This window comes from Fringilla coelebs (assembly GCF_963513975.1).
Source record: "Fringilla coelebs genome assembly, chromosome: 9".
Taxonomy (NCBI): Eukaryota; Metazoa; Chordata; class Aves; order Passeriformes; family Fringillidae; genus Fringilla; species Fringilla coelebs.
Window position 1 is genome coordinate 9798229 of NC_140067.1, and position 17798 is coordinate 9816026.

The following is a 17798-nucleotide window of genomic DNA, read 5'->3' on the forward strand; positions in this document are numbered from 1 at the left end:
TCATTATAGCAAAACCTGGTTCACAAGCAATCTTTCATGCACTTGTCTTGTCTTGCATGTTCGTCAGTGGTTTGTATCACTCCTGTTTTAAATGTGGTAGGGTGCCTGCAGGTCACATGCCCAAGGGCAGTGAACACAGCAGCCTTTTTCTTCATGGCCTGTATCAGGGTACTAGCAAAGTGCTAAAATGCACCCACTGCAAGGCTTGGGTAGGGGGCCTGAGAGTCTGCAGTCTCTGCCTGAGATAGCTAGCCCTTTGCTGGTGACAATGGTCTCCCCTAAGAGAACTATCTACACATGTATAGTACATTACCTTTTCCAGATGTGCTTGAAACATGGCAAAACTGTTACAAGTTTTGCTTTTCTAGAAGGGAAAGAAAATGGACTATGTGATTGTAAAAACCAGTATTTTAAGTTGAATAAATAAATGTTCTTGGATCTCACTATTTTATCTGTCCTATAAAAAATATTTCTTGCTGATTATGGTAAAGTTTAACAGCTCCTGCAGACTGGCTGGTTGTTGGCAGGGAGCTGATTTCTTGGATGAAGTTTCTTTTCAAAGTCTTTATACTTGTAATGTTTGCATAAAAATCACTCAAAATACATTTTGTCTCTTAATTTTGAGATGTTGCTGGGATCCCCTAACAGGGGGAAAGGTGGCTTAGGTGTAGCTGTCTGCTGCCATGGCCCTTGTGGGCAGCCTGGGTCCAGATTGCTCTGCAGACCCTTCCTCTGGGAAAGAGCATTAGGGGAGGAACAGTTGTAGGGCATGTGCTGGTGCCTGATCTTTTACTTATTCAGCTCAGTTCAGCATTTGTCTTCAAAAGCACAAAATAGTTGTGAGCTCTAGGTTCAGCCACACAGGATGCAGCTATGCATATATCATACCCTTCTACCCTTACGTCCTCTTTTCTTAGAGCCACCTTCTCCCTCTGAAAGTCAAGGGTGTAATTTAAGTGACAAGCCCACCCCCTACTCTGCACCTGCCAGCTGTGGACTGCATTCTTGCTGTGTGTCTGGAGATGCCAACTATAGTGGAGGCCAGTTATTCAGCCTGGACTGGAGCAATTGTGTGCAGTGTTTCAGTGCCTGGAAAAGTTTCCAGTGCCTGGAAAAGACAGCAAAAGAGTTAGGTTTGCTTACATCCCTCAAAGATCCCTTAGTCACAAGGACTACTTCAACCCAGGCATGATCCTCCTCCACAGCTTGGGCATTTTGTGCTCAACAGTTTAGGTTCTGGGAGCAGAGTGGGGCTGAGCACTCTGAGGGTTTCTGAACTGTGAAAGGTGACGTGGACCTAGGCTCTGCCTGCATCATACTAAGATGGCACAGCCAGAGTAGAAGGGCTGTTCTGCCCTACTAAGTCTGGACAAAAGACAATCCTGTTCCACTGCAGGTGTTAGTACTCTTGCATTACCTAGCCTTTCCCTGTGCAAGGAACAAAGTATTGCCACTTCCTTCCCTCTGTGGCCCTAATATTGCTTATTTTCCCTATATCTGCCTGTGGAGTTAGAGGTGTTATCTGCCCACAGGTGGGGGAAGAGCCACCCAATGGCCTGAGTCTGTGCCTCTTGGTGCAATCCCAATGGAAAATGCTGTGTTCTTGTCCTGCTCTAGTAGCGCCAGAGTCCCAAAATAAACAAGAAATGTTCAGCTGTGCATGGTTTGACAATCATTTAAAACTGGGGCTTGCTTAGAACCAACTGTTTAATGATCAATGGGAGCTTCCTGGTGTATATTAAAGTCTGGCAAGTTTCTTGTGTTGCCATAAAAACCCCAGGACTCAAACATCACCACCCTTACTTCTGAGAGGATGTCACTGGAAAACTGCTCAGGTTTGCCTCCCTCCCTACCAAGCATTTTCTGTCATCTGCTTTTTCCAGAAAAGGTGTTCTAACAGCACTATCTTGTGGACACTGCAGGAAATTCACACTGAATAAACTGATTTTAGTGCAAATAGCTGAATTTCAGTGAGGATTATGCAGTCAATGATAGGCACTAGTTTCTCCAGTGGGTGGCTGATGTTATAAAAGGTGTTTCACTGCTGGCTGTGGCTCCCAGCTCTGTGGAGAAGGCAGTGGCTATGAGCAATGCAGCACCCTTCAGCCTTGTGCGGGATGTACATTGCTTCCAGGCCCAGCCACCAAGAGTGACAATACACAAGGCCAGTCAGATTTCACATCTCCCTATAAATAAGATTTCAAGCCAGTTCCAGTGGCAGGAACAGGGAGGGCCTGAGCACTTTTACCTGCTGGCAGCCACTCTGCCTCATTCCCAAACACAACCATTGCCAACCAGCTTAGGGCTGGAGACTTGACAGAGCTGGGATACTCAGCAGAGAGGAGTGCCAGAGGTGAATTGGTGAATGTTTCCTGGGAGGAGCATGTCCCAGTCCTTTCCTACTGAAAGGATGCCACTTCTCTAAGGTTTTTTTCTATGGTCCTGTGGATTCTGCTCCCACGTCTCACCCAATGGCTTTTGTGGCAGCTGTCTGTTAAATATTCTCTCAGCCAAAGTGTGGCTATGTGTGTATGTGGACCCTTAGGAAAGAGAATGATGCTTTGAAACACTTTTAATATGTTGGAGGTGGAGTTACTCTGCTAGCATGAAAGGAGGGTGGATGTTATTTTTCAGGAAACACTGTGGCTACATATAATGATCTATGCACATGCTGCAGCTAGCTCAGACAGTCTGGGCTACTGCGGCCTGCACTGAGCAGGGACAGGAAACACCCAGCGCTGGACCTGTTCCCCATCCTCACACAGCAGCCCTCAGCACATCTCTGGAGGCCTGCAGGGTAGCATTAGCGCTGTAGGCAGCCTTTACTGCTGCACCCGCCGCCTCAGGGAACAGCCCCTCCATCGTCCCCGGCTGTCAGGGTGAGAGCTGAGCTCTGCAGGTGACCACGGGCCCCGGAGTTCAAGTAACGCTGAACACTGTATCGGGTGGTCACAGTACAAGTGCGACATTATTAGTTCTATTTTTAACTGTAAGAAATGTAGCTCCACCGAAATGGAGCCTCAAAAAATTTCTCGACACTCGTGCCTGTTCCTCTCCACGGAAATCTTTAGTAAAAGGCGAAAGATTTATACGATCTGAAGAGAAACCAGAGTATACCATATCGTCCATTTCCGACGTAGCCACTGTCTGCTCTACCCCCCATAGGTGAGGGCGACTCCAGCTCTCCCGCGGGTCCCGGACCCTCATCCCCGCCCGGCCCGGCCCCGCGGGACGCACACTCCGGGCAGCCCCCACAGCCCCGGGGGGGGGCAGCGGCCGCAACGCCGGACCCCGGCGGGGCCGCGGAGCACCCTGGGCATGCAAATCAGCCCCGAGATGGGGCGGCCGGAATGAGCGGGCGGGGCCGGCGGCGCGGAGGGGCGGGGCAGGTTGGTTTCGCTGACATCGGCGCCGCAGCGCGTCCGTTATCCCAGCTGTCGGAACCCTAGGGATCGCTTGTATTCTCCATTGCCGCAATTAATTACCAGCAACCCACCCCAGTGAGCTCAGCATTTGCTCCTTCTTTAACCGTAAATGGTTAGCTCCACCGTAATGGAGCCACGAAAATTTTCGTAGGACTCGTACTTGTTTCTCTCCACGGAAATGTTTAGTAAAAGGCGAAAATTTATACTATCTGAAGAGAAACCGGAGTTTGCCATACGTGAAATGCTGCATCCCGCACATATGCCCACTCCCCGCTGCCGCGCCAGAAGACACGGCGACCTTCACTCAGTTCCTTTCCCCACTTCCCACTCCCTTCCGGCGCCTCACCCGGCTCGGCACCAGCCCCCTGCCGGTACCACAGCCCGTCTGGCCCGAGCCCGCAGCCACGCCGGTTGGGAGTGGCGGCGTTCGGCGGGGCCGGCCCGGTGCTGCCCCGCACGGCAGCCCGGGGATGCTGATCACACCAAGCGGAGGAGGCGGCCCGCCCCGACCAAACCCGGTGCTTCCTGCCCTACTGCCGGGGCGGGGGGAGAGAAGCGGGGCAGCTGGGGGCAAAGCGAGCCGGGAGTGGATAAGGACCCCGCGGCGTTCGGGTCTGGTCGCATCGTCGCCACGGCAAGGAGACGCCGCGCAGAGGCAAAAAGTCACCTCCGGGAAAGGCCACCACCATACGCCGCCGCCACGGATCGGACCTAGCTAGCGAGGGGGGCTTGCGGTCGGGGTCCCACGGAAGGCGCTGAGCTCCGAGCGGGCGCAAACACCACCCCTGTCCTTCTGGGAGGGCTGGAGTGCTCGGGACTGCCGGGCAGGTCCCGGGCTGTCGCTTCTCCCGGAGTCCGAACCGCCGGCACGCAGCGCCTCCGCTACATCGGCCAGGCCGGGAGGAAGGGTTCCCAATCCCCGCCCCGTGACGCCCGTCTTTCGACCCGACAAGGGGACTGAGGCGGCCGCCGGGGCGGAGCAGATGGCCCCGTGAACGCAAGGTCAGTGCTGCCGAGAGCGAGACCAGAGCAAGTTGCGCTTTGAGGCGCGGAGCAGTATATCAGTTGATTTACAAGACCCTAGAAGAGGTTGTAGTGAGTTCTATTTTTCACCAGAATAGGGATAGCTCCACCGAAGTGGAGCCTCAAAAAATTTCTCGACACTCGTGCCTGTTCCTCTCCACGGAAATCTTTAGTAAAAGGCGAAAGATTTATACGATCTGAAGAGAAACCAGAGTATGCTCTGCTCTGGGCCTCGGCAGGTACCCATTCCCGGCTGTCCCTCCTAAGATACAGCGACGCCGACTGCCGCCAGATTCGACCCTCTGCTGCCTCGTCCCGTTCTCCCGGCAGCGGCCAGAGCTTAGCCTGGCACCGAACCAGCGGTACCGGGGAGCGGCGGCCCGAATTTTACCGTGTCTGCGGCACCCCCTCGCGGTGCACCATGGGTATGCAAATTATCATGAATACTAATAAGGCGCCCCGCCCCGCCCAGGCCCGTATCGGTCGCCGCCAGGCAGGATCGCGGCTGCAGGCACGCTCGACGGAGACCTCCTGTGCCTGCCCTTCGCCCCCGGCACACTCGCCCAGGCTAGCCCACACCGCCCAGGGTGGGTAGGCAGATCTTACCTGTGTACTGCACCTCCCGGTGTACTGAGCAGAGCACACGCAGCATGGGCTCCATGAACAGGGCACATCTCCTATCATATCCTGGGGAAAAAGGGCAGAGTGACAGGGATGGCTTTACAGAGTTCTCCAGATTGTTCTCTTATAGGCAGTAGGGCTTCCCAGTGCAGCCAGAATTCCAAGGAGACAGGCACAGCTCCTGCCTGAGCAGGGATGGACACAGGTGGTAACATTGCCGGTTGCTCCCAGCAAGGCCCACTCCTCACCTGCATGACCCTGAGTGTCTGCAGAGCCCCATGCTGGGCTTAGGGAGAGGTACACAACAGCACAGCTTCGAGGCCTTGGGAATCTTGGCTCTGGTACTTGGGATTGCTGTGGCCCAAAGAGTCCAGCAGAACCTGTGCATCTTTTTGATCTTCTGCTGAGTTGGAGGTGTTTAAGAACTTGGTCTGGGCTTGCACCCTTATGCAGAGAAAGAGATGCCAACTTGTGTGCCTGGATGAGCCTGGATGAGCCATTTCAGCTGTTTCACTCTGAGAAAATCCAGTGCTGCATCCCACTTGAAGTGTGGCTCAAACAGCCAGGACCAAATTTCTCTGTCCTTGTAAGGAACCACAGCTAAAATATAGTTAGCGAAATTCTCAGCTGGAGTAAGTGGCCAAGGAAGGCCCTTCTGCAGCCATTTACAGAAATAGAGTCTGGCACTGGCATACCAACAGAGTTGCTATAGATCCCACTACTGAACCTGCTGCTTTGTCTCTCTTGGAAGCTGTGACAGCATGTATCACCCCGTGACCTCTGAGAATGTCCTCTGAACTACAGAACTAACTGGTTTTGGCTTCCACTACCCACGAGGAAAAACAGGAAAAAAAAGTTGTAATGTTTTTAAAAGATGCAAGCTACAAAACTCTCCCACCCCAGAGAGGAACTCTGGGAAAGTTTGCAGTAGGTGAATGCTGCAGGTAAGGATGGAAACTATTTTGTGGTTTTAACAGGAGGAATTGCAACCAGCAAGGCAGCAATATTGCACCAAATTGACTGTGAAGAAAGTGAGCTGGTTAAAAAATGAAAGGGATGAAATGCAGCTGCTCAACAACAGCTGAGACTCTGAACTCCTTCCAGCCAGAGCAGCACTGCTGATCTGCCATCAGCAGGCACAGGGAAGGGAATGGCTCAGTGCAGCAAGCAGCCCCAGAGGCCTGAAGTCAGGGAGAACATCCTCACCTGGATCAGGACAAAGCACAAATGGACATGCTGCATACCACAGCTTTCACAAATGAGATCCTTTTACTCCCTGCCAGTGTCTCCAGTGAGCAACAGCAGCTTTATAAACCCTCTTTTGTCCTCTTCTTTCAGGTGGTTCAGCCTCAGTATTTCCAGAGGAATCAAGACACCTCTGATCTCCAGAAACTAAGGTATTTGTGGCTGCAAGACATCAAGAATAAGGGGAACTAGGCCAGAAATATCTCTTACCTTGGAGCACATCTTCCTCTGCCAGCATGCCATGTCCTGGGAGCCATCACCTCCCATCTCACTGCAGTGGGTAGAGGTCTGAACTGGATACTGTCTCTGCAGAAGAGCATGGACTGTCCTCTTACAGGCGGGCAGAGGCATTTCTCATCCAAATGTGAGAAAAACGCTGATTCTAGGTTCCTGAGAGATGGGTTACATGGCTTTCCCTTCAGTTCCTTCTTTTGATAACCAGGGTGTTTTTTAAGCCTGCAGAATGTGAGTGGATGTGGATGTGTCTGTACAAAAGCTTATTCTTTAACCAAATTTTCAGTAGAGACCTTGCCCAACCTCTCCATCTCACTACCACACAGCACCTCCAGCTGTCCAAGGAAACAGATGCAGCATTGTGAGCCAGAAACAATCTGGCTCTCTGGGAACTCCAGCTCCAGCTCTGGTTCTGCCTTGTTTTAATGAAGCTGTTCAGGATGAAACAGTTGTTTGAGCAACTTTGTGGGCACTATCCCATTCCTGCAAGAAAACCATGATGGCTAATGGCTTCCTGCACTTTGACAGACATCATGATCTCTTCTGCCTAGAGAAAAATGAGAAAGAAGTTTAAAAAGCTCTGTGAAGAAAGACTGTACAAATGAATTATCACTAGAATTACATTTTAAATTTCTGTCAAATAATATTAAAACAATTAGTAACCATTTAATTTCATTTGCTCTTTTACTCATTTCATAGATAGGAAAACTAGCAAAAGGAAAGTTCCTGATATGTCTGAAGCTGCACAATGACTCTGTGACAGACTTGAGATTATTTTCCTGGGCAGGTGGTTTCACCACAGTTCTTTTCTCTGCTCTGCTAATAAAGTCATTTTGATGTTACCCATTACCCCAGCCCTGTTTCTCACTAGCCTCATGATATGAACACTGTGTCTCATATCTGACCTGCCAGGGAATAAATAGAGTGAAATGAGAGCAGAAATAGGTATGGATTTATGGGGAGTGACAGGGTCAAGGGGGCTATAAATGCCTGTTAGCACAGCAGCACAGCCCTCACTCATGTGCTGGAATGACAGCCATTTGGACATCCACCTCTGGAACATGTGCCTGCCCTTGGCAGTGGGAAAGTGCTTTGGCACCCTTTAGCATGGCAGACATTTGTTCCCTTTTTTCCCTTTTTAATTTTCCTGGCATGTTTTTAAACAATCTAAGAAAAGCTAAAATTATAAAAGCTATAAGCAAGAAATCAGAAGTTCCAGAAACATCCCTTGTCTGCAATTCCTTCTATTTCTTCACACAGCTGTTAAAGAAATCTACTTTTTCCCGAGTGTCTTTGGCACACTTTTGGCTCAGTATGACATCCCCTAGTGCAGCTTGACAAATGTGAAGGTGCACTTAGTAAAGGAGATGGAATGTCAGGGACTGAGCTTCCATTTGTGTGGCAATTGCACAGCTGTGCACGCTGTTGGCTGGAGGACACTGACCAGTCTCAAGGAGCCTCACAGTTAAACATCCAGGATCTGTGCCCACACACAGATGCAGAAAGAGGGGTAAGGTCACAAACAGTGGCATTAACACAGGTGCCTTGTCCTCCACCAAGCTGTATCAACATGCCTAGGGATAAGAAAGGAATTCACACCTTGTCTAATGCACTTGTTGGACTTCCTACCTAACAAAAGCACCATTTTAGGTTTTATGTAAGTGTTGTTTATTGAGAAAATGAGTTAAAATAACATAAATCTTTGTGGTTTGGAATAAGAAGTTTCTTTCAATGTAATACAAATCATCAAGATTACTGATTTCCTATTTACAAAGTTCTTAAGGCCTTTCTTCTAGTATCTGGAGCAAAATTTCAAATCAGTTCCAAAATATCCCCAAGATACTTGCTCAAAAGTAACTTTCTACTCCTGTTATCTGAAGCAGGCTGAAAACAACCACTAAGACATGAACCTGTATCTCAGCGCCTAAAAACAAACAAGTAAAGTCTTCAAAAAGCTGGCTAAGGAACAGTGCTTGAGAATTAAGATGAGATGAAATTTCATTTGGGAATTAACGGTCTGTGTTCTGTAAGGCATCTGTGTCCTTGGCAGGGCATTTTCAGGACCTCCATTGCAGGGAAGCAGGTTTAAAATAAAACCATTTTCCCAAAATAGTTGTGATTGAAAATGTTATTAGCCATAACAAATGTTAGTGCTGACAGGAGAATGGCCTGTTAGGGGCCTCTGCTGAAACAGTCAAGTGAAAGTCATATTTCACATTATTGCAAGCATTTTCCTGTGATTTACAGAATATTTGTGAAACATTACTTGCAAGGCATATGATTGATATTGAGAGAACAGCTTGTGTGTAGGGGGAATCTGTATTTCACAGAGACTGTTTGCATGAAATTTACAGTCCCATAAAGTGCTCCTCTGTCCTCAACAGAGATCTAGTTAAAAGAACTTTACAGTCTGAAACATCCCAGAATTGATTGTAAATTAACGTTTCTGTATTTATGTTTAAGATGCTGGTGGTGTAATGCTGCAGTAACCCCCCCACACAACTCAGAAATACTAGCACCAGCCTCTGGACGTGAGGATTTTAGTGATGCAAAGGGCTTGCCTATGAATCAATGGGAAAAAAAAAAACAACCCAAACTTTGAAACAATGATGACATGGCTTCAGAGGATGCAGTGGTGTCTGTCTGTCTCTGTCTGCTGTAATAACAGCATTTGGTGACATAGGAGTCTTTAAGCCAACATTGCAAAGTACCCTGAAAATGTACATTAATATTTGTATTATGATCATTTTACATATGGGTACATACAGGCAAAGGGAAGTTAAATGACTTGCCTGAGTCATTTCTCAGTGCTAGCATCAACATGTAACTCCTGGTTGTTGGCTTCAAACTCTGCTGTCAACAGTGCTGGGCTGGCACCCAGTCCACTGGACCTAATAATCAAAATAAGGCTGGGTCAGGGCAGGGCTGTATTCCTGCCAAGAAAAAAAAACAGTGATTTAGGAACTGTCTCTGGCAATTCAGCAGTTCTTTACATCCAGAGTACTGCTTAATCATCAGATAGAGATCAAAAGGCACACTGGTGCTGCTTCAGCCAGGGAATGATGGCCTTGGACTCATGGAAGGACAGAGTGGCAGTGATTTGGCGTTACCTTTGCATCTTACAACATCAAGGCTGTGCCCAGCCTCAGGCAGAACTTAGGGCTTGTTTCCCTAGCAGGTTTCCCCCTTTCCTGGCACGCCTCAAGTCCTCCCATGCACAGTGCACCTTCCTCAGTGTACCCCAACGCCCCCAGCCCCTCAGCCCTCAGTCCGCCGGCCCCTCTCTGACCTGCCTGTCCTGCCTGTGGCCCTGCAGCCACAGCCCCAAGCCCAGCCCCGCACTGCCTCATCGCAGCCAGGCCCTGCACTGCCCCCTGCATCCATCCCCTGATGGATCCACTGCAACCTCAGCATTCCCTGCCCCACGCCACCATCCCACAGCCCCTCCTGACCCAAACACCCAGAGCAGGGCCAGCAACCCCTCTCACCCCTCATGCCCGCCGCCTCCCCCGGCCCTCCTGGCTGCAATCCCCCTCCAGGCGCTACAATTCCCCTCAGCCCGGCCCTGCGGCTGCAATCCCCGCTCCAGGCCCTACAATTCCCCTCAGCCCGGCCCCCCTGGCTGCAATCCCCGCTCCAGGCCCTACAATTCCCCTCAGCCCGGCCCTGCGGCTGCAATCCCCCTCCAGGCCCTACAATCCCCCTCAGCCCGGCCCCCCTGGCTGCAATCCCCGCTCCAGGCCCTACAATTCCCCTCAGCCCGGCCCTGCGCCCCCGCCCGCCTCAGCCTCGCACCCCAGCGCCCCTGCCCCGAGGGGGCGGTTACCCCGCAGAATGACTGACACGCATCTGAACCAATCGCTGCCAGACCTTCTTCTGCTGCCCAATGGATGGCCAGTGGGCGGGGCGCTAGGCCGGTGCTAAGGGCGCGTTGCTAAGGAAGTGGGAGGTGGGTAGGGGGCGGGGCGGACGAGGAGGCGGGGTGGGCGCTTTCCCTTCTCATTGGCTGCGGGGAGGGAGGTAGGCGGGGCTTCCGGGGGGGGCGGAAGCGGCGGCCGGTGCGCGGAGCGCGGCCATGGGCACCCGCGGGCTGAGGGAGGCCGTGGTGGAGCTGGAGCCGGGACAGGCCCGCGGTGCGGAGGCGCGCGGGACCGGGGACACCAGTGACAGCAGGGACCGGGGAGCCCCTGCGGGCGGAGCGCGCTGGGGTGTGGGAGGAGAAGCCGTGGGGCAGTGGTGCTCTGGCAGGTGTCTGGCAGTCCCTGGAGGACAGGGCAGGACGCTTCCCTGTTGCCCTGGAAGCGGCAGCAGCTGCTGCTGTCTCTCCGGGAGGCGGGAGGAGCGGTGTCGCCCCCCGCAGGGATCAGTTCGGTGCTGGTTTTGCGGCACTGGGGAGCGGTGGGAGCTGCAGGGGCTGAAGCTGGGCTGTGCAGTGCACCCACATAGTGAAGCCGGCGTGAGGCAATGCTCGGAACTGACCGAGAAGTCAAGCTTCTACTTGCTTCACTATTGCCCTTAAACTTTAGCAACCAGGCGAGCTGCTGTGAGTTCTGGCTCGGGCAGCCTGGAGGGCAGCTGCTGTAACCCTTGTGATCTGTTCCAGCAGGCAGCACAGACAGAGGGCCGGCCGAGGGCCGGCCTGTGGTCATCCTCCTGGGCTGGGCCGGCTGCCAGGACAAATACCTGGCCAAATACAGCGCAGTCTACAGCCAGAAGGTGAGTGGCCTGTCTGTGTCTTCATGACACTGTCACACTGTGAAACGGCCTTATTTTTGCGTGTTGGTAAAGTCTCTCTGAAGCCTCTCTTGTCTCGCTCGTGGGGAGTGAGTGAGAGTTCTGTCATTGAAAGCTCCTTGTCTCTCACAGCCCAGGCAGTGTTATCTTACTGCTGCTGATGTCACCTTTGTGTGTGCAGCTAAGACAGAAACACTTCCTTGGAGAAACTTTCAGCTGCTGTGTGACTCACTGAAGTATCTTAAGGCTTTTAAGGTTGTGGGATTATTCAGGAATCACGTGAACGGTGTTAGTTTTCCAAAGAGGTAAACATGCAGGGAAAGATTCTGTGTTTACTGCTTGCTGTTAGGCCACAGCACAGATGTGGTGAGGCTGGGGTGGGAACTGACAGAACACATTGGCATCTGTCATGCCTTTGGCTCTTCCTTCCTGTGAAAATGATTCATCTAAATGTTGTAAGCCAAATTAATTTTATCCTGTCTGTGAAACAGGCATCCTGTGATAGTTGTAGTTGCTCACTAGGAATTCCTTGTGTTTGAACTAGAAAGATCTGTCCTACTGCCAGTTCCCTAGGTTATGATATTTTCCTTTCTAATACTGTATTTTACTGGAATGACCCCAGCTTGTAGCATGGGGACCCAGTGAAACATTAGTATTTTTTTTCTTGGTCAGCAGGGAATATTGTATATATCCAAATCTGTTCCATCTACAGGTGGTAAAGTTTGTACATTAACAAATCTATTGCTAATGTGTAATCCAGTGCAGGAGTCATTAATTGACCTGATCTAGTGAAGAATTAGTTGTTAAGTGGCTTTAAGACGCTGCTGAGCGGATGAGGAGCACGTTGCAGGGCAGCATGACAGCTTCTTGGAAAATACTTTTCTCTCAGAAAGATCATAGAAATGGGAAAGGAGAGGATGGGTTTTCTTAGCTCACCAAGAGGAAGTGGCTGTAGCCATGGCAAGATTGTAGAGAAGGCTTTGATTTGAGAACTTGGTGTCCTAACTCATTCACTGTTTAGGGAGCTCTGGGATGGGTTGTTTTGGTGACTTTGTTTGTCCTTGTCAGTGTGTAATATCAGTGAGCTCAGGTGAAGGAAAAGATCTAAAGCATTAATAAAGGTAGTTCCATCTGCTCTATTTTGAAACTCCTCCAAGATCCTGTTTCCAAATCTATACCTAAATGTGAGGCAGTTGCTCAGGAGTGAAGGCAGTTACTCAGGAGTTCTGAGTCCTTGAGCCAGAGCTCTTTCTTTGCACAGCTGGATTGTTTCAGGAAGGTCTACAAAAATCACATTGGTGTTTGTTGGTGGTGAGTCTTAGAGACAGTGTCAAACAAGGGCACCCAAGGAGAGGAGGAGTTCTTCTTTCTTGTTATATTTGCTTCCGTGTGATGAGCTGGATGTGTACCAGAGCAGGCTCGTCTTACCAAAAACCATCAGCTGATGCTGAAGGTCTGTGAATCAGGGAGGGGGTTTTCTTCTCCTGGGTGAGGATTAACATCCATAAAAATGGGTGGCAGTGTCCCCAGGGGTTGTGCCAGTTAGCACAAGATTTGAAAGGATCTCAGACATGACCAAAGCCTGTGTGCTATGATGATTAAGGTAATCTATATTCATGTCAGTGACTTGCTGCTGACACTAAAGACTTTCTTCTGGCCCTGTGGTTTCTGTTGGAAACCTGTCCCAAATTTTCATGTTCTTTGTACTGCTGCTTGCCTACTCTCTGTAATTTGCAGCACAGCTTAAATGTGTGTGGGATCTCTCTCTGTTGTTCTTAGGGCTGCACGGTCATCCGTTACACAGCTCCATGGAGGATGGTATTCTTCTCCGAGACCTTTGGCATCAGATCCCTGCAGACCCCAGCCAGGCAACTCCTGGAGCTGCTCTTTGACTACAAAGTTGAGAACAGGCCGGTTTTTTTCCACGTGTTCAGCAATGGGGGTGCCATGCTGTACCGTTACATCATCGAGGCGCTCCACACCCACGCGCCGTTCCAGAGCCTCAGGGTAGCCGGCGCCGTTTTCGATAGCGCCCCCGGCAGAAGAAACTTGCGAGGGGCCCTTCGTGCCCTGGCAACTGTCCTGGTCTCCATGAACGTGCTGCTCAAGTATTTCCTGCTGTTCACTTTTGCCACCACGGCCGTGGTGCTGCGGATCCTGCTGTACCCCCTGACCCGCTTCATCCACCAGAGCCATTACGACGCCCTGCTGAAAGCGCCCTCGCGCTGGCCCGAGCTCTACCTCTACTCCCAGGCTGATCCCATCATCAAGGCCAGCGAGGTGGAGCTCATGGCCAGTGCCCGGGAGCAGCTCGGGGTTGCTGTGAAAGCCGTGGACTTCTCAGATTCGCCTCACGTCAGCCACATGCGGGCGTACCCCGCCTACTACCGCAGCCTCTGCATCGCCTTCCTGGCTGACTGTGTCGGGGCCTCGCCTCCTTAGTGCTCTGACCACCTCCAGTGTTTGCCTCTCCCTGCTCAGCTCCTATGGGAAATGTCAACTCCTTTATTTTGTGTCTTTGAAGTGAGGAAAGTAGAGGCTTCTTGTTTGGTTTGTTGTTTTTTTTCCCCCTACAAGTCTGAAACCTGCAGCCTGGCCTTTGGACCAGCCATGTTAGAGCAGAAAGTAGATATGGATTAATTTAAAGTCCTGAAGTTGAAATTCTGTCATGGTTCATGTTGATATGCTCTACCAAGGTGTCACAGACCAGAATCTCACACTGAGCATTATTTGTTTCTTCCTGTCTTTTCTTGCTCTTTGCTCTCCATGTTGTCTCCTTGTCCCTGATGTCCAAGGTGCATGTTCTGTTGCTTGTATTAATTTTACAATATAACTCTTCCATGTCTTTATTGTTTTGGTTTTTTTTTCTCTCTGCCATTTCTTTTATCTTGCAATGAGCAAACAGAGCCAAATCTACAGGACTTTCTGCTTTTCTCAGTGCATCCCAGCTCTGGTACTCTCCTTGCTAGAGATCAGGCCCTGAAACCAACTGTAAGACCAGGAAAAGGTGTGTGTAGGGCAGTATGACCAGACTGTCATCCAGTTCCATTAAATAGCTGAGATAAAACAGTCAAAGCTCTCTGATCCTTGGTGGGAGCTCAAATGTTTGTGATAACTTTTGTGTTTTTCAACCCAGAGGTTTAAGCTAACATTTTTGAATGTGTCTAGTGTTTTGTTTCTCCTCCTTCCAGTCTTTTGTGTGTTCTACTGAGTAGTTTTGCTTTCTTGGAGAGCTACTTTTTTGTTAATTGTATGTCTTGAAGCGGCCTATATTTTGCATCTGGATATTCAGGGAAATTTTTGGATTACAGCTGTGCCAGACCCCAGAAACAGAAAGGTGAAATTGCAGAAGAAAATGGAACTGTCTCTTGGAGCTATGCTTTATACTGGGTATTTCTTAAATCACCTCCAGCCTACAAATGACCATGAAATATGATGGTTTTGTCCATAATGTTCTCTTCAGATGATCAGTCTTTGCAGTCCATGCAACATGTACAAGAAATTAATTCTTTCCACCTAGTGAAAAAGTACCTCATTGCACTTTCATGTTTGGGTTTAGGTTTTATTGTTTATTTGGGGGAGAAGTGGGGATAAAGACAGAGAAGAGCCTGCTGATATGTTTATGCTATGTCACAGTATAGCAAGCTAATAAATAACATGGTGAACAAGTTTAGCCAACTTTAAATTGCCAGGAGGAAGCTCTGGAGGGCTGTGACATGGGCCTGCTTGAACAAGAAACTGCCCTAGAGAGGCAGGCACTTAAAAAGCAGGAGGAGTTTTGCAAAAGGTTCTGCCAGTGGGTGGCTGTGCTGCTCTTGCCCACCCTTGGGGTGCTGTCGTCCACAATTACAAAACTCCTGCTGTTCTGGTTTGAAATGCAGAGGGGAAGTCCTTGGGAAGCACTAAAACAATTTGGAAGTTTTAACACAAGAACTGTAACACCTCACAGAAGTGAAAGCACAGGGTGAGTGCCGGTGGTGACCACACAGCTGGTTCTGAGCAGACTGTTGTGACAGTGCTCATTTACAGCAGAATAACCCCCTGATGGGTTGGGCTGTATATGGGATAAGTGACAATTAACTGAAAAGGGCCTGATGACCTGGTTTGTCTTTTATTTTTTAGAAGTGAAAACTCTCTCCAGGCAGAGGAGCTTGTTGCTGGGGACCCAGTCTTCTGTAGGTGTGATCCCAGCTCCAGCTCCCACTGTAACAATGGGGTTTGAGGGCTACTCTGTGTAAGAGACTTCAGGCTTCCCCTTTTCATGGAGAAATTCTTGTTTCTAGGGTCTGGACCTGTAAAATCCAGGCATGGTCCCCTGTCTCCAGAAAGCCCATCAGAGATCTCCCAGCTTTTTAAAGCAGGCTCCTCAGTGCTCTAACTCCTCAGCTGTGATGTGTTCATCTGCCTTTTCTGAGACCTGGGCTGGGGCTTCTCAGCATCCAGCCTGTTTGTGGCACTGTGAAGACCCCTGGGGAACAGAGGTGATAAAAGTTATTTAACCAGCACTTGCCCTCATGCTGGTTTCTACAGGTTCAGTATTTACAGATCAGTTAAACACTCCATAATATACGCCTCTGAATTAATACAATTGTTCCTGGGAATCTGCTGTTCCTGTTTATTGCTGAGGGTGTTGAGCTTCTGTTTTAGGACTCAGGCTGTTACAGAACAGGGCTGGCAGGAGCTGGAGCTGAACCCTCTGCCCCTTCCTGACAGGATGGTGAGGCTTCCTCTGGGAAAAGCCTCACGTGTCAGCTGCACCTTCCTTCCTCCCCTCCCCACCACGGTGTTGCCACTTCCCCAGCTCAGCCCTACTTCCCCACTTTCCAGGGAGTGGGTGCTGCCTGCTGGAACTTTGCAGTCAGAGGTGTCCCTGTCCTGAGTTTTGCCAACAGGAGTGTGCTCACAGGCCTTTCCACTGCTGCAAAAGTGACTTGAAATTTGGAGGTGATTTGTGTACACAGCTCTCTGAGAGCAGGATGATCTCGGCCAAGCCAGTGATTTACAGCACCAGTCTTCTGAGTGGGTTTTGTTTTCTGAGTCCCGGCAAGTTTTAATTCCGATTGTGAGCGCTGTGTGATATGCTGGCCTCTGCTTTCCTGTACTGCCTGTGCCCCCACCTTCCTGCCCTCTGTATTCCTGTGGCTTATTTGAAACAGAAGGTTAATAACTTGGAGCCCAAAGGCACATGGCTGAGAACTGATCCAAGCACTACTGGATTTACAAAAACCCAGCCTCAGACCCTTAATCCTTGCTAAACTGTCACGGTTTGGCGCAGCCAGTGTTCCTAAAGAGCTTCAGCCTGAACACTGAAAGCCCAAAGGTTGTGATATCTTGGCAAATCCAGGTAAATCTCTGAGATGAGCTATGGGGAGGAGGGGCACTGTAGATCTGTTCATTGGGAGGAAAAAATGCAGCATCCCTGGGCTCGCCTCGAGGGTAGGGAGTGGGATGTGGTCCAGAGCTTGTTTTCCTGCAGTCCAGCCCTCATGTACAGACTGTGAAATAGTGTGGGTGGAACACCAACAGTGGTGGGAGAAGAGGATGCTCATAGCTGGCTACCACAGTTGTGGTAAAGCAAAATTAACTTTCCCTCAGTAACAAAATCTATTTGAGTGTTTCCTGTGAGGGAACTGACTCCTGGCTTGCTCCCCTGTGCTCTCTCCCCAGGCAGTGGTGATGTTATAGGATGGTTTTGAAAAACAAAAAAAGTGGTCAGGGTGGCCTGTGTGGCTGGGCTGGAGGGTGCTCAGATGCTCCTGACAGGGCTGGGAAGGTGTCTGTGCAGCCAGAGCTCCCTGTGGCACTAGAGGAGGCTGTGGTGGGGAACTGGGCAAGCCAGGGGCAGGATCCAGCCAGCCAGGGTTCAGGTTAGGTTTGGAGCTGGGGGAACATCTTGCATCGTGAGTAATTCAAGTTAGGCTCCTGGGTGGAGACTGACTAAAAGGTGTTTTAAAGGTGTGTGGGCTGAGGTTCCATTTTTATGCATATTGGGATGCTGCAGGCATATGTGTGGAGCTCTGCCATTGATGGAAAAGTGGGAGTGGAGGGGGTGGAACCAAGCAACCCAAGCCCGTGCTGTATCCCAAAAAGTGAAGGAGGGAGGCAGGTCTCCACTGCCCGTGGAGGAGCTGGCAGAGGGCGGCTGTGCAGACTCCGCGGGAGCCCCGTGCCGGGCGGGAACAGCTCCACGAGATGGCAGCAGGACCCCTCTTTCCTGCATGGAGAGATTTCCAGTCTAGGAGACAGCTGAGCTCATCCTGGCAAAGACCCCAACAGCACAGCTCAGCCCAGCGCTTCTGAGTGCCTGTGAGCATCTCCTGCAAAAAGTCTCCTCTTGGGGCAAGGAAAAAGACCAGCAAGAACTAACTCCAACTACAAGAACTAGAGATTGTGAGTTAATACAGAGCAGAACATCTCTCCCTAGGGCTGCCTGCCGCTGGAATTTGTACTACATCCCGTTCCTCAGCTTTAACTGATTGTTAAAACCAAAAGTCTAGCAGTAGGAATAGCTTTCCT

General features: G+C 50.3%; 1 protein-coding gene across 1 annotated transcript; it reads left to right on the plus strand.

Moving 5' to 3' along the window:
* The first annotated feature begins 10589 nt into the window (after positions 1-10589).
* TMEM53 (transmembrane protein 53) lies at positions 10590-15181 on the plus strand. Its single transcript, XM_084211289.1, has 3 exons — positions 10590-10681; positions 11155-11264; positions 13062-15181. The coding sequence occupies exons 1-3, from the start codon at positions 10624-10626 to the stop codon at positions 13722-13724; spliced, it is 831 nt and encodes a 276-aa protein (XP_084067415.1). The 5' UTR covers positions 10590-10623; the 3' UTR covers positions 13725-15181.
* Positions 15182-17798: the final 2617 nt, after the last annotated feature.

Coding starts and splice junctions, on each gene's coding strand:
- TMEM53 (XM_084211289.1), top strand. CDS start 10,624: ATGGGCACCCGCGGGCTGAGGGAGGCCGTGGTGGAGCTGGAGCCGGGA. Junction 10,682..11,154: donor GGAGCCGGGACAGGCCCGCG/GTGCGGAGGCGC, acceptor CTGTTCCAGCAG/GCAGCACAGACAGAGGGCCG. Junction 11,265..13,061: donor GCGCAGTCTACAGCCAGAAG/GTGAGTGGCCTG, acceptor TGTTGTTCTTAG/GGCTGCACGGTCATCCGTTA.